The sequence below is a fragment of the Mesocricetus auratus genome, unplaced genomic scaffold (assembly GCF_017639785.1).
Source record: "Mesocricetus auratus isolate SY011 unplaced genomic scaffold, BCM_Maur_2.0 Super-Scaffold_100043, whole genome shotgun sequence".
Taxonomy (NCBI): domain Eukaryota; kingdom Metazoa; phylum Chordata; class Mammalia; order Rodentia; family Cricetidae; genus Mesocricetus; species Mesocricetus auratus.
The window spans coordinates 6,740,355-6,753,841 of record NW_024429220.1 but is presented as its reverse complement, the minus strand read 5'-3'; the positions used below and the strand labels follow the sequence as shown (position 1 = coordinate 6,753,841).

The following is a 13,487-nucleotide window of genomic DNA, read 5'->3' as shown; positions in this document are numbered from 1 at the left end:
GTGAGTATTCACACATACATGTGTAGTGTTTGTGTATCCACACACATGTGAGTATTCACACATACATGTATAGTGTTTGTGTATTCACACATACATGTGAGCACTCATGCCTATGTGTGTATGTGTGTGTTTATGAAGGCCAGAGATCAGGTTGGGTCGTCTCCCTCAATTGTTCTCCACCTTATCTTTTGAGACATGGTCTCTCACTGATCTGGGAGCTCACAATTCAGGTAAATGGGCTGGCTGGCGAGCTCTAGGAATCTACTTGTCTCTGCCCTGCCAGATAAGGCCCTACATGCAGCTTCTTTTAGATGGGTCCTGGGGATCTGAACTTGGGTTCTCATGCCAGCATAGCAAATGCTTTATTAACCTTGCTTATCTCCAAGGCCCTCCTGTTATTTTGGGGGCTGACAGTTTTACTTGTGTCATGGGGTAGAGTACTGAAATGAACATCAAATATTACAGGAATCCTCAGTCTCCCTTGTGAAGGAAAAGCATAGATAGAACCAATGAGTCATCAAAAGCTAGGGTCACCTCGTTAGTCCTTGAAACTTAGCAGTGTTTCATGCAGTAACTTGTTACTCAGTGCAGAGGTCACAGCTGTGTGACTTGCCCAGACAGGTGACCCAGCATCGTTTCTGATGTCACAAGGAAAAATATTGCGGATTCTCTAGGATACTCTGTGCACTAGCAGTAGCTATAACCATCATGCTTTTCTTTTGTATAAAACCACTATTTCAAAGAAATGGCTTCAGACTCACCTGGGAATCTATTCGGTTACATCAAATCATTCCATTTATGTGGAACTAAAAGAAAATTTCTCTGTTGGTAGATTTTAATATGAAATTATCTGGGTGGAAACCCATGAGGGCAGATAGTGAACTTACTTTAAAAGCTATAGGGAGAAGCAGATTTCTTTTCAAAGTATTTTATTGTTCAAATTTCTCTGATAACTCTGCTGGGAGGAAGCAGGCAGGAGCCAGAGGTCTGGATGTGACTAGAGGCATATTCACATTAGAGGCGTATTCACTTTAGACGCGTATTCACGTTAGAGGCGTATTCATGCTAGAGGCGTATTCACACTAGAGGCATATTCACGCTAGAGGCGTATTCACAACACACTAGAGGCGTATTCACACTAGAGGTGTATTCACGTTAGAGTTCCCTTTGCTGGTCCACACCAGCGGTCTGTGTTTGGCGTAAAGTAGACTCCTGACTAGTGGCTGAGGAAGCCGTTATGAAACGCCCTCTCACCTCTGCTGCCTGCCCACTGGATTTTGCAGTCACGTGTTTAAAGAGATGTTCAAAGGTCTCAGGTCATAAAAGAAGCAACAGTAAGACAGCAGGCTTACTGAGCCTGCCCGATTGAGTGTGCATTCACACACGCTGTTTCAGGGAGTGCAGGTTTGTGAGGCATCCATCCCTCAGTTTGTGCTCGGGAGCCCAACACAGTGGGAACTTAAATTTCATCTCGCTAGACTGCGTGCCTACTCCAAAGAATGAATGAATAACTTTATACATAATCACAGTCATGTCACTGTGGAAAAGTTTGTCAGCGAGCTCTTTGTGACACTAAAATTTCATGGAAATGTGGGGAGGCTCTTCCCAGGCCCTTATTCATAATAGCTCCTCTCTCACTCCCTCCTTTTCCCCCTCCCCCTCTTCCCTCTATCTCATCCCTCCTGCTCTCATTTAAGAAATATTCATCGATTCTGCAATTCTTTTACAAAGGTGTAATCGGTTTTAGAATATCTTATTACCCCCCAAAGTTAATGGTATTTAAGTTAGCTATTTTAGTTCCAGTGACTTTAAAATGCTTCTTGATTACATGTGTTTGCTTCATGTGTATAGGGTAGGGTATGGGGTGCCACAGCACACATTCGAGGTCAACGGACAACTTGCTAGAATTGTTTCCAATGTGTTCATCAAAGAGGGCCCGAGGCTTGCACTCAGGCTCAGGTCACCAAGCGTCTTCAACCACTGAGACAGGTTACTGCCCCTATATTTACTGCGAAAAATAACGTTTTCTAACCCTTTAATTTGTTCCCTAGCTTTTGTGTGATCACCTTTTATGAGCTCTGGCACCCAGACCAGGGTATATGCAGCATGCAGTTCTATCCAAACCCTTTGCAAGGTGACCTGTAAAGCTGGTTTGCTAGGCTCTGAGGATCTTACCATCCAAGCCGGGGGTCTCACAGTTTGCTCCCCAGTGGGGAAGAAGGAACGTGTCAATGTTCCTGCATACTGCTGGGACAGTCAACCTTTGTGCCTGGGTCTCCTTGCTCCCTTCCTCCCGAATCCTTTCCCCCCTCAAGCTTGTCTGCTTTCATATTCTCTGTCTGATTTTTGTATTTTCTTTCTAGACCACCACATGCCTAAACACAACAACAGCGTCTGTCCTCCAGTTTTCCATTGGTGAGTGTCTCTTAGCAATTGTAGCAATTTTACTTAGAAATGCTTGTTTTAATCAGAGTATACACTGTGCCAGATGCTTTCAGGATTGGGAAAGAGTAAGTCTTTGTGGCAAATAATTTAAAAAGTGAAATTAAACATTTCACAATATTACACTTCATTCCCACTCCTTACCAGTAATGAATGGTATTAAAGGTGCCACAGATAATCTGTTTCATTTCAAAGCCTTTTTATTACATTCCATTTATTTATGGTGTGTGTGTGTGTGTGTGTGTAAACACATACACGTGTGTGCGCTTCTCGGCTTACATGTGGCGGTCAGAGGACAAGTCCATGGAGTTGATTTGGGGATCAAACTCATTTTCAGAATTGACAGTATCACCTTTACCCCTGAGTGAACTTCACGGGCCTGAGATGCTTTTTGTAAAAGAGTTACACACGGATTTTGGATGCATTGGGTTGCTCTATTGTGCCACAAGTGCCGTCCTAGTTATGTTTGCTCATGTTAAGATAGAAATGTGTTCAATTTTCTGAGCTCTGATCGGTAGTGGAAAACTTAATTATCAGTGGCTGGAAGAAACTAAGATTTTATGTTTTGCATAAATAACCTATGTTTAATTTTGATATAGCTAATGAAAACGATACTGTGTCTGAAAATATTTCTTCTAAGGACTTCTGCCTGAAAGTGAAAGTTCCTACCCAAAATGTTCAGTAACATTCTACCTTTAGTAAAGTGGTAGCAGTTTTGTTATCTATTCCATTCTTTTTAAAATTTTATAAACATGTATATGTGTATATCAGTAAGCAACTTGAATGCACTTCCACAAAGGCTACTCTAGAGAATGAGTCTGTCTTCTGAAGCAGCCTAGGTTTATCTCTGAGCTGCAGCAGAGCCTGCTGCCGTCCGGTAGCCATGCCGTGGGCAGTGGTCTCTAGTCTCCACCGTCTGGACTGTCCGCCTTTGGAGACCAGCCACTGGTGGAAGCTGCCATTCCACAGAGCACCGCGGCGTCAACAGCTGGGAGCCCGTGGTGGTTGACTCTACCAAAGAGTGGTTTTCTCATCATGCGTGTGTCACTCTTCCACAGCAAGCCTCATTTTACCCTGTGTAGGTGTGAGAAACCGCCTGGGTACAGTGGGCTACTTCTCACATTAACAGTATACCCCGCAGCATGCTGTAGACAAATCAAAGGTGCATATTTATTAAGAAAAGTGCTAGCAAAGATAGGGAATGATGGATTTTTAATTTTTTTCAATCTGTTAGCATGCCCATCTTAACTTTTTTTTATCAGGATGAAATATAGTTCTTTTCCTGTTTGTAGTGGGCAATAACAAATGCTTTAAATTATAGCCTGACAGGCATCTTCCTGATCTTAACTAGAATTAATGTGTTCTATTTATTAAGCCACTGAAAATTCAAAATAAAGAGGAATAACAGTTTCTAGTTTATCTGTATTGGGGGTATATTAGTTAGGGTTCCCTAGAGTCACATAATTTATAAAATGAATATAAACACACACACACACACACACACACACACACACACACACACACACACACACGGGAATGTATTGAAAGGACTTATAGGTTGCAGCCCAGCTCACCCAACAATGGCTAGCCGTGAATGGAAGAGTCTAAGAATCTAGTAGTTGCTCAGTCCCACTAGGCTGGGTGTCTCAGCTGGTCTTCTGTGTGTGCCGAAATCCCAAAGAAGCAGGCTCTAATGCCAGTGAAGGAATGGATGAGGCAGCGAGGTGAGGACAAGCCAGTGAAGAGCAAACCCTCCGTCTCCCACCGTCCTTATACAGGCCTCCAGCAGGAGGTGTGACCTTTCCACCTCGAAATCGGCGGGCGTCAAAGGCCTGTGTCTTTCAGCCTTACTGCCAAGATCAAAAGCATATAGATGTCTTCCCCCCTCAAAGGCCTGCACTAGAAATGGACTCACTCACTTCAAACCAAGCAGAATATCTCTCACAGGTGTGCTCTCCATTTCCTGATGGTCATTCATTCCAGATTTAGTCAAGCTGACAACCAAGAATGGCCTTCATATGGGGTATTCTTTTTGTTAAAAATAAACATTATTTTGAAATATTATATTTAGGCAATAAAGAGTCACAGAAGAATCCATAATTCCACTAGACTCTTCACTTTAATCAAGGGAGAATTGATCTAGTATCAATTACATTATTCACTATTATAGGAAGACTAAAGCCTACTTTGTGAATAACAAATATGATGTGGATCCTCTATTTTCTTACCCTTTCAGTCAGACCAATTGCAGTATCCGTTTGGTAGAACTGATGAAAAGAGACCAGGAACTAGGGTGTTGGCTGGAGGATGCAAAGAACTTCCAGGCCATGGTCTTTGGGTAGATCTAGTATCTGACGCAGCCCAAACTTTTGTTTTCCTACATGCTTACAGACCAGCTTGTATAATTTAGAGCACAAATTTTGAATCCTGACTCCTATATTAAAGGATACAATGAGTAACAGAACCAGAGAGAAATGGGTCAGGGAGAAAGAAAGAGATACAGATTCATTAAAGTTTACAACCCACAGCATGTTTTTAAAATTTTTTCTGGGTGATGGTTTTAAAATAAAAAATGAAATTGTAATGTAGCGCTGGGAATGGGCCAATATATCTAGTTAAATTAGTTTATTACCTAGAAACTTCATTGGGAAATCTATTTACTACATTTGGAGACTATAAGTTTTCAGGTATATGAAAAGGGTTAAAACAATGTAATAACAAACCATTACCTGCATGGTATATGATGTTGTATGGTGAATACAAACATTATAGTTGGAATGATTTCTAGAAATGGTTTTGTGTATCTCACGACCGTTCACTTATACGTATGTTTATGAGGTAGAAAGCAGTGACCCTCTTCTGTTGACAGGGGTGGTATGAGGGCTGCATCTAAGCATGCGCACCCTAAGTGTCTCATAAATGTGTGGATTCATTTCTGACTTTATAAGCCGGTAGTAATGAAATATCAAAACAGCAACTGCAGTGTAGTAACTATTTAGCAAACATACACAAAAAACAAAACAAAAACTATTCCATCTATATACACCTCAAAAGTTATGCAGAATCAATTGTGAGCCCAGCATTTGCATTTCTTTATATATCTTGGGATTCTCCAAATCCATACTATTAATGTGATTATAGTCAGTCAACTTCAGTGACATGTTTCGTGTTTATTGTATAGAATCATTCATTTGATATATAGGTACTTTCTAAAGAATTTCATGATTATTTATGAGCTCAATAATGAATTATATTCATAATTAACAATATTTTCATATTGTCCTTTTAAACATTTCCAGTTATGTTACAAATATCTTCCAAAGGAATCCGGTACCTCAGAGATCTGTGTACAGAAATTGCTTCCATTACTAAGGAATGTCTTAAAGTTCCTTCAAATGTGTATTGGGGACAAATATTAATGCATACTTAAATGGAATCTGTATATCATTCATGTGCATATATATAAGTAAATATTACATAGATGAATAGATATGCAAACACTCTTACATAGGAGATTCTGAAAGCCAAGTTTTGCAAGCTAGAATTCGCCAGGTTATCCACAGCCAGGTCATCTTAAAGGTGTCCTGAAAGAGTCTAAGAACTTTCCATTTTTCCATTCTGAGGAAAGCTCTTGTTTCCATTTCTGGGCTGAGGCATCGATTTGCGGCACCCTCACTTGATTCATTAGCCTCACCTTGTGGAATTTATGGTTATAGCCTTAGGGCATTTCCTTTAGATTTCCTCTGGGATGGGAGGAAAAATTCAAACTGGTGCCCCTTGCGAACCATTCTCTTACAGATTTCCCCAAACTGTTTTCCCAGACAGAATTCTCCTTCCGAGGGAAACTCTGGTGGCTCTTTGTATCTGTCATTCATTTAGCAGAGTGTTCCTGAGCATTTGCCCCTCACTGTCTTGAACTAACTTTAGCTGTAGTAAAAGAAAAAGTGAGAAGACAGTGTTTTTACAGGGGTCAACACGTAGGAGGCACTTGCAACAAGAACTCTCCAATGCCAGGCTGTTGCATTAGTGGGGGACAATGTCAGGTTGTTGTATTAGTGAGTGACAATTCCGGGTTATTACAGTAGTTGGTGACAATGCCAGGTTGTCCCAGCTAGTGAGTATGTACAAGTCTCAGGGTGTCAGATCCCAGTCAGTCTTGATGGTGGCTTGATTAATTAAAAGGCAGGGGATATGGGGAGCTTCCTAACTAGAAAAGTCCTGAGATCCAACAGTGTCTCTTACCAGCTCAGAATAAGGCTTTGCAGAATAGTTGATGAATTGTACACAAGCAGGGAGAGAAACATGAGTACCTCCTAAACCAGGACTGGCCTGGGCATATGTTAGCAATGTCAGGTCAATTTGGATATATCCAAAGAGCTAGTTCATATAGGCTGCACATTTCAATATTTATTAGAGGCTAGGTGAGAATTTTTAGTCAGTTAATTGAATTTATTTAAAATGGTATAGTTCCAGCACTTGGAAGGCTAAAGCATGAGAATTGAGAGTTTAGGGCAGGCTGGCACGTAGAGCAAATTCAAGGCCAACCTGTGCCACGTAGCCAGATCCTGACTCAATGAAAACGATTCATTTTCCTAATGGCATAGTCTCAACAGAGGTCTACAAAAGGACCTCTTAAACAATAAAACATAATTGTTCCTGTCAGCTTCAACTGTCAACTTGACACAGCCCTGAGTTATGTGAGGGAGTCTCAGTTTGGGGATTCTATTAAGATTGGCCTATGGCGTGCCCATGGGTCATTTTCACGACTGTGGGTTCTGTAGGAAAGCTTGCCGCTCTGTGGACTGCGCCATCCGGTGGTGGTGTACCTCGGCTGTATACGAAAGCTAGTTGAGCAGAGCCCGGAGAACAGGTGATTCTCCACAGCTTCCGCTCACTTCCTGCCTGACTTCCTCAATGATGGACTGCGACCAGGAAGTGGAAGCCAGATTCACCCTTTCCTCCCCACACTACTTCTGTCCATGGTGATTATCACAACAGAAATCAAAGTAGGGCTACAATGAAGCAAGGTCTTTAAGAAGTCTGTTGTTATAGTTGTGTTAAGACTGAACTTAGCATTTGCTTGACAGAAACTTTCATTGAGCTGATTCACTTTTACCCCGCTGTTTCTTTATATGAATAGGAGTCATTCGCCAGATAAGGATTGAAGGTAACAGACGCCATAAAGAAAAACTGGTATGGGCTGAGAAGGTAGCTGCTCAGTGGTAATTGGCTCACTTCCCATGTAAGCGTAAGGACCAGGCTTATATTTAAAAAGCTGAACAGGCATGGCAGCCACTCATAATCCCAGGACGTGGAGGCAGAGGTCGGGCATCCCCAGGGCCAGCTGGCTACCTAGACTACCAGGAATCAGCACACTCCAGGTTCAGCAAGAGTCTCTGGTTCCATAAATACAGTGAAAAGACAACACCGAAGACTCTGGCCATCAACCTCAAGTCTCCACATATGCATTCACCTTCATATATGTGAACACACACACACACACATGTACATGTGTGTACACACACACAGCAGAAAGCAAAAGCAAAAAACAAACAAACAAACAAAAACAACTGATGGTAGGAGTTGGGCAAATCTGTCTTAGCACTGTGACATTTTTAGTTCCAGAGCAGAGACTAACAAATAGAGACTTACCCTCAGAGTGACAACTAATCACTCCAGTGACGTCAAGGCAAGTGCTAAATCGGTGTAATGTATACTCTCATGACCAAAGTGGTTTCAGAGAAATGATCTGAGGATGTCAATCAATGGAGATGATCCTGAAGAAAACTAAGAATCACCAATAAATGTTGCTTCTAGTGACAGATATAAGCAGAAATATATACTCGTGTGCTTAGCAGAATGGAATTATTGAGCTCTTTTAGAATATATTGTTTGTTGATTACCCATAAAATTATTACCTTTTTAAATTTGGCTTTATTTATAGATGCCTGGACTTCATTTTGTTTGTTTTTATTGGATAGTTGTGTGTCTGTAGGTTATTGTGTTTTTATATTGGAGAGTTGTGTGTGTGTTTTATATTGGGAGTGTTTCATGTGTATGTGTGTTTATATTAGGGGGTTGTTTGCATGTTTGTGTTTTGTGTATTGGAGGGATGTGAGTCTCAGTGTTTTTATTGCTTTTTGTTTGCTTTTTTTAATAATGTCAAAGCAGTGGAGAATCATTAGATCATATATGCTTTATATTTAAATATTAAGATATGAAAGAATTCTTGAGCCTGAATTTCTTTCTTTCTGTACTACACATGTCAAAGTGTCTCTGAGATAAGCCAGAACTGCCTGCTTTGTGTGAACATACTTTGAAAACTAGCCACTGGAATAATCTAAGGGTTGAAGTACTCTTAGCTGAATTGGAAATTTATGAAAAAGAAAAGAGATGTGGCTTCATTTTTTATTAAATAAAGAAATAAAATGCCACTATGTGAGATTATAGTTCATGTGCCATAGAGAAGCTGTTCTTTTTCCCCTTATGTCCAATTCATAAATATCTTAATTACTCAGAACTCGATTCAGTAGATAAATTTTCTTTCAGAGCAGGTAATTCAGAGGGAGGAGAAATTGAGCCCTCCGTATTTCTGTGTGAATTACTGCTCATTTCCTCCATGAACTTACTGAAATTATATACTATATTTCAAACTAGAGTTGTGCCTTGCAAGAATTGCTCTCCTAGCTAAGTAAGACCTTCAAGAAGTTATTACAGAATAGTAAAACCTCGTCTGAAACACGGAAATCTGTCATACCAAAAAAAAAATCTCTGGTGACATGAGCTCAAAATAAATATAAATAAAATGTGGAATTTTAGAAAATTTTAAGTGCAAAATTAATTTAATGCTCAATATAGGTTTTGTTTGATTATAAAATTCTTGGGTATAAAATACACTAAAAATCACATTTGGGAGTTGATTTTAATGTCTCCAAAGATCTATGTCAACACACATGAACCTAAAATTGTATATGTAGAATTTGTCTATGTGTCTGAACTGAATTAATGACTGTGTGAAGCTGATTTTGACCCAGGATATCCTGCCCTTCATCGAAGGAGTGCCCTCTGCCTCTGTAGGACATATGTTTCAAAAGTCAAATTTAAGTTAAAAACAGACACAGTTTATTTTGAAGTATACTTGCCTTTTTAAAATCCTTTTCACACCTAAGAATTAAATGTTATTTTTTTCTATTTTTATTTAAATTAGAAACAAGCTTGTTTTACATGTCAATCCCAGTTCCCTCCCCTCTCTCCTCCACTGCCCCCATTAACCCCCCATCCCATCCCCTGTTTGTTCTCCAGGGAGGGTGAGGCCTTCCATGGGGGATCTTCAAAGTCTGTCATATCATTGGGAGCAGGGCCCACTCATATATGGATATTAGACATAGAGCAAAGGAGTGCCAGCCTACAATCCACACCACCAGCGAAGCTAGGAAATAAGGAGGACCCTAAGAGAGACACACATAGTCTCCCTGAGAAGGGGAAAGGGACAAGATCTCCTGAGCAAATTGGGAGCATGGGTGGTGGGGAGAGGGAGCTAGGAGAAAGAGAAGGGGAGAAGAGGAGGAGAGAGGAGAACCTGAGGGAGCAGGATGGTTGAGTCAGAGGAAGAATAGAGGAAAGCAAGATAAAAGCTATTTTTAAAAGAGAGTATTTTATCAGTTTAAATACGGCAGAAAAATTACAGTAAGCATAAGTTTCTGGAAAATTTTTTAGATTAATTTAATTACTAAAACCAGTAACTAAATAAAAGATGAGCTTCATATGAATTAAAACGCACTGCTGGGAAGTAAAGATGTGTTCTTTATCTTGGAATACTCACTTTGCCATTCCCAGTACCACACTGAAAGCTCACTCTGCTGCCCCAGCCTAATGGCTCTGTACCTTCAGGGCCTCCGAGTGTCCTCGGCGATATCTGCTTCACTCTGCTCTAACCCTTTGTTGCTTAGAACGTCACCAAGGACTAGGAAATGCACAGTATTTAGATATGCGTGAGCCATACTGAGCTTAAGTCATAGCTGTGGAAAGCTACTTGGTGGGGTTCCACATCTGTGGTTAGTATTGTACACAATCCCGACTTCTGCGGCAACAGAAGAGGCTGAGGGAAATCCATGAACAATTCAGATCTTAATGTGAACCAGCAATTTCCAGATCCTTATTGATTAATCAAAGGTACTTGATAAAGGACCCTTCTATCACAGAAGGAAGCTTTTCAGGAAGTTTGCTGTATATGATACTACACCTTGGGAAATGCAAAACCTATGATAAATAAGAAAATTATCAAATCAAATATATGTATCAAACAGTCCCATACTACCCCTTAAATATGTATAGCTATGTTAACAAAAAAATGAAACTTTTAAAAAAATCGACTACCAAACAGTATGGACAAGGAGTTTCTTTGTGAAAAGAAAACAAATTGGACAGTAAAAACAATGATGGTTGAGCAATTCAGAGCTGAAGAAAGTTAAAGAGACCTGCCTGGCAGGAAGTCCTGGCAAACCTGACCCATTTCACATTTCTTGTTCATGAGTTTCCTCAGCACTGTCTCTGGCAAATGCTCTCTTCTGTGGGCGTAGAAGGGAACCGGAAAAGAGTTGGTACCTGGAAGCGATCAAGGGAAGTCACGGCGTTTGTCACACATACACACCGAAGGGAATCCATGTGTCTTTTTCTGACAGGCGTGGCAGTGACAGTGAAGCAAACAGGGCGGGGCTGAAAGGGGGGAAGGCACAGAAAGGAGGACAGCTGCTCCTGTGTGTCCTGTGGTCACTGTCATCCTCTGTGAGCTGGAAGAGGTCCCCCAAAGAGACCTCAGCAGGGAAGATGGCTAAGGAGTCACGTGCTGACACGTGTCCTGGCAGAGTCCCCAGACCCTGTTCACTGGTAGATTCAGCCCCCAGCAGAAGTCATTGCTCCATGGAGCCCTCATTTGAAAATAAACAGAAGCAAGACAGAAAGTGAAAACGCTTGCTCTGAGAGCGCAGTGCTCCTGCATGTGGGCCTACAAGAAGCGTGCTTTAACACCGACAGATTCTTCAGTGTCACTAATTTAAACATTCTACTTTTATTTCCACTAATCCCTAATGTTTGTTTGTGTAAATGCTTAAAATAAATCTTGTGTATACTAATCCTTTCTGCAATATTATGTTTCCTCAATTATAAATATAACTGTACTATAAATATGCCATTTCCCCCAGGGATATTTTTAGTGGGCAAGTCACAATGTGGACATTAAACCTAGATTCCCATTCTTAAATAATTACTAGTTGATAACTCAGTGCTTACCAAATATTGTGGACATATTCATTTCTCTAAATTGACAACTTCTACAAATAAAATAAGGTTTTACCAAATTTACTAACTTTGGTTGTCCTGTTTTACCAGAATTGAGTTCATTTGCTCTTGACAGGTCCAAGAGTAATTCCAGGATTTGCCTCTGTGCAGAATGGAACAATCTTTAATTAAAGTGATTATCCATGGGGTCCTTTCAGCCACGATTCCCATCTATGTCATTTGGAACCTAGGAGCCCCAGGACACTTCCTGCCTGGGCTGCCACAAAGCATTATCTGATAGAGTAAGCATATTCCCTGCTCAGATGCTGCCACTGTGACCCCAGCCCCTGAACTTCAGCAAGCACTGAGCTGCCAGCTTTTCACACAGGCACAGCGTGAGAAGAGCAGGCTGCAGCCGTGCATTGGAGGGTGTATAACACCCTCACACCCCTGCATTGAGGGTGTGTGACACCCTCACACCCCTGCATTGGAGGGTGTGTGACACCCTCACACCCCTGCATTGGAGGGTGTGTGACACCCTCACACCCCTGCATTGGAGGGTGTGTGACACCCTCACACCCCTGCATTGAGGGTGTGTGACACCCTCACACCCCTGCATTGGAGGGTGTGTGACACCCTCACACGGTGCTCTACAATAAGACCGCGCCTGCTGGAAACGACTCCAGTTTGGCCAAGGCCACCCTCCTCCTGCAGCCATTCCTCTGCATAGATTTTAACTCACAACCTGAGAATCTGGCAAATGACATACTTAAGACAAAACTCTCATCTTTCCTGGTAGATTTGCCTACTTGTCTGAAACATTACATTCATTCTGTGGAAGCTGATATGCAGTAAGATAATAAGAATAATAAAAACAATCTACTTTGAGAGATATTAGGCAAGAAGCTAGATTGCTACTAGAGAAAAGCTAATTATATTTTTATATAATTTATAAGTGATATAAATTGCATAAGTATGTAACATTATAATAGTGTAGGTTCTATATAGCGAGAGAGGAACAAAACAACATGAAAACTAAGAAATATTAAACTAACCTGAAAATGACAATATTTTATGTTTTAAACTGTAGGTTGAGACTTGATATTAAGATATCACTCCTATAGTGATAGTAGGTTAGTCTTTATAATAGCAAATGAACCAGTGCTCCTAGAACATTTCTTGCAGCCTCTGTAAAGATGAAAATAAAAGGCTTAGTATAAGATAGTCATTTTTATACTATTATTGTTAAAGGATAAATAAACATGCACAACTGCCTCCAGTGAAATAGTTAAACAGACATTTATGACATTACCAAAACATGGATCTTGTACCTAATGGTAGTTTTGATTGGGAAAAGTTATTTTAAAGAAAAAAATCATAAAGCAGCAAGTAAGCTCTTACTATTTTCTTTGATGCCTTGGGAGTACCATGATAGCATTGTCCCACTCCAGTGAATCATTAACAAAAGTCACTCATGGCAAAAAAACAAAAAAACAAAAAAAAACCCAATAACTATATTTACCATTGTAATTGTTTTACCAATAGGTTTATGTTACCCATCACATTGTTCAGTTTCAGTTTAGAGTGACGCAAGTCTATTTCTTAATCACCGCAGCTTACGGGAGTAGGTAACTCCTAGGGGTGACTCTGTCTAGTCTTTTAAAAGCTTTCCTCGAAGCTGCTAATTCATCTCTTTCTCTTCATCCTCAAGCTAATAGTCTTGTCCTGCATTCACCCACCTTGAAAGATAAAGGGTCATGTTGATCCTG

General features: G+C 40.6%; 1 protein-coding gene across 5 annotated transcripts in view; it reads left to right on the top strand.

Moving 5' to 3' along the window:
* Reln (reelin) overlaps positions 1-13,487 on the top strand; it is a 437,778-nt gene that overhangs the window by 219,818 nt on the left and 204,473 nt on the right. For all 5 annotated transcript variants that reach the window (XM_040735124.1, XM_040735123.1, XM_040735122.1 and 2 more), the window contains exon 8: positions 2,364-2,415. In XM_040735124.1, coding sequence (XP_040591058.1) covers positions 2,364-2,415 — 52 coding nt within the window. The remainder of the gene's footprint in view (positions 1-2,363; positions 2,416-13,487) is intronic.